A 3,297-nucleotide genomic window follows, 5' to 3' on the forward strand; every position below is an offset into this window, starting at 1 on the left:
TTGTCAATTTGATATCATTTTTTCTTACCTATTCATTATGCTGTCTCGGTTTAAACTTGATGTCTCAATGGATATGTCACATATGTGTGAAATTGATTGATCATAGGTTTTCGGCGAATCTTGTCTTAGAGGTTTGATAGAGGGAACTGTCACAACGGACGTCTTATCGTTCCGAAATCGAAGAGAGGAGGATAGGAGAGGAGAAGGCCAGCCGTTCCGAGAACGAACCTTATGCCCACCACTCAAGTTCAGACCGTCTGTCAGACCTAGGTTTGTAAGACCGCGGTCTGTCAGACGGAATGAACGTGCGTGGCGGGTAATTGGAGTTAGGGTAAAGTAGAGTACAATTTATGCAATAACCATTGTTTGAAGAATGCTCGTATTCTCGTAGAGAATGTTACTGAGTATAACTGCATTCACCCATCCGGATACTAACCACACTCAACGTTGCTTAACTTCAGTGATCCATGGGGAAACAAAGTACTACTTACCTACATCTTCTTCTTCTTCTTCTTCTTCTTCTTTTGCTTTGCCATGTTCCCGTTCAAAACGGGGTCGGCATTTTTCGCCAGCCTTTTCCAATCAGCCCGGTCGTTCACTTCATCACCAGTTAGTCCCTTATTGCGCAGATCTTCATTCCAAGCGGAAACTACTTACCTACATAATTATGTACATAATTGTAATGTTTTAGTTAACTAGGGAATATTGAGTGCAAATTTTTTGCAATGACCAGTGTCTGAAGAATGCTCATACTTCCTTAAAGAATGTGACTAGCCAGCCTAGTTAGCTTAGTTGGTAGTGCGTCTGCCTTGTAAGCGCTAGGCCGCGGATTCGATTCCCGCCCGGGGCGGATTTTTTTCACATCCAATGGAGTACATATTGCTGGCTGTAGAAAACAAAGAAAATGTGTTATTGTTTACACTTTAGCTATTAAAATAGTCTTGCTCTTTTCTAACACTTGCCACTGTGTATGTTCTTCACAAATCAACTATACCTATTTCATACCTTTCTCTTTCTTCAATCTACAGAACTTTTGTTGTAATTATAATTAGGTAGGTACCACAGATGGTTTGTGGTTAGATTGTTTTGCTGGAACTTGAAAATGCACACCCATATAAAATATTTTGATTGTGTATGGAAAATAAAGTGATACTCTATAATTGTAGGTTTTTACTTCTTGTTTTCTCTCTTACCTGAGTTGGTGGGTTTGGAAGTTGGGGACTCACACAGTTCAACATTACTGAGATGGAGGTCTGAAATAAACAAGATGATACAAAAAATAATAAGTAGGTAACCATTTTCAAATGGAAAAATAGGTAACTGGAAGGTAGAAGGATCATCAAATCGGGAGGAAGTGGGTTCAGAGTTCAGACCCCAACTTTCCTACTCACTCTGTCACTCTGTTTTCCATCTTATCATGTACCTATTACTGTACAATTTCAAAATAAATCATAAACAACCTCTGAAATTTTCAATTTCATATAATTGTCCCAGAATAGTTTCAGAAAAGAATGAGTCAATGATAAATAATTACCTCCCATCATGTCACTATCAAGAGTGCCTTCAATGGGCATGACGAGGAAATTTGAGTTATCCAGAACATCTGTCTCCGGGTGTGGAAGGGGAATTGGTTGCTTATTGCCCGTGTCAAAATAATTTTTCCGGATAACTTTTTTGACTTCTTTCCTCTCGGTCTTCATGTTCTGAAGTAACTTCTTACACTGTTGCATTGTTCTCTGGAATTAAAGCACACAGAATTATGGGTAATATCCTGTGTGGTTGCCACAACATAAATAAGTATATCTGATATCAGTATGTGTAAATGGTGTTGTGTGTCACACACTTCATGTCTATTCCAAACTTTGCTGCTGTGGTGTTACAGAGACCAAACAAAATTTCCTAATTGACGGGGCACTAGTCAATTTGTATTATTATACATATACAATTAAACACAGAAAAGGAGACATTTAAGCTTAACTCCTTATACTACAGTTGGGCTGTTAAAAAAAGTTGGTGAAACCTGTGGCTCGATACACCTGTAGTACCTACCTACTTGATTAAATTACATAAGCTGGTACTTTTATTAGTAGTACCTACTTATTTAGCTGCCATAGGTATCAAATATGAAATACAAAAAAATTAAAATTAAACCAACCTTGTTTACACCTTCCACAGAATTAAATTCACTGGTAATTTTCTCCCAAATGTTGGTCCTCTCCTGCCTGGCATCTGGTCTGTTTCCCCTTATTGTGTCGTTGTTGAGTGCAGCCGAGAATTTAGCAAACACCTCTTTGAACACTTGCTTTTCAAAAGGAGAATACATTATTTTTTTACCATCCATTTTTGCACAAAAGTAAAAACTAACTAGGTAATAAAAATTCTTACTTAAAACATAAAAACAGTTTTATAGAAAACAAACACACAACACGAATCAACAGGTTTTTTCTTTTTGTTTTTAAAAGGAAAAATGTTTGTTTACAAAAAATACGCGCAGTTTTTCGATGCGCATGAAATTTAAAACTGATTCTGATTGGTTGATTCAATTCGAGATCCTTCTTTCCCTCTGCCAAGACTGGTCAAACCAGTCTTGGCAGAGGTCAAGCTTGAGATTCTTCTTAGAACTAGAAAGAACGTTTTTAGGTAGAAAAACCAGTTTATAAATACCGAATTAATTTATAATTGCTGAAAGGGGTTCATTTGAGAATGTGTTCAACAAATGAATAAGTTATAGATACTCGTATAGGTAGGTATATCTGTGTCCGAAATTCTTCAATTAACTCTTCGCGGGTAAAAATTACACATTTTTATGAAGGTGTGAATTTTATAATTGCTGAAAGGGGTTCATTTGAGAATGTGTTCAACAAATGAATAAGTTATAGATACTCGTATTGTATAGGTAGGTAGATATATATCTGTGTCCGAAATTCTTCAATTAACTCTTCGCGGGTAAAAATTACACATTTTTATGAAGGTGTGAATTTGTTACATACAGTTCAAGATGTTCAAATCAATTTTCCTAACATAACCATCTCATCTCAGACAGTGGAAGCTGTTGTGCATCACACAATCTCACGTGTACTTTTGTGTGAATCATGATGAATTATGTTGGGAATAAGTTCACCTGTGGTAATTTTCTTTTTACCTTTCGCTTTCTATTTTGAGTTATGAATCATGTCAGATATGAGGAGGTAATAACCGTTGCGAATTGGTCAAATGAGTTTTCGAAGTTTTCTTCCCTCATCATCAACTAGCGGAAGCTGTTGTGCATCACACAATCTCACGTGTACTTTTGTGTGA

At 36.7% G+C, this 3,297-nt stretch overlaps 1 protein-coding gene across 1 annotated transcript; it reads right to left on the reverse strand.

The window, feature by feature from the left end:
- Nucleotides 1-348: 348 nt before the first annotated feature.
- Nucleotides 349-2,417, reverse strand: LOC113468664. The gene is made up of 5 exons (XM_026825748.1): nucleotides 2,156-2,417; nucleotides 1,535-1,736; nucleotides 1,194-1,253; nucleotides 863-886; nucleotides 349-431 (listed from the first exon to the last, which is right to left on the reverse strand). Exons 1-5 carry the CDS (start codon nucleotides 2,339-2,341, stop codon nucleotides 349-351), a joined length of 555 nt encoding a protein of 184 aa, XP_026681549.1. The 5' UTR covers nucleotides 2,342-2,417.
- Between the last annotated feature and the right edge of the window lie 880 nt (nucleotides 2,418-3,297).

The sequence above is a fragment of the Diaphorina citri genome, unplaced genomic scaffold (assembly GCF_000475195.1).
Source record: "Diaphorina citri unplaced genomic scaffold, Diaci psyllid genome assembly version 1.1 scaffold808, whole genome shotgun sequence".
NCBI lineage: Eukaryota > Metazoa > Arthropoda > Insecta > Hemiptera > Psyllidae > Diaphorina > Diaphorina citri.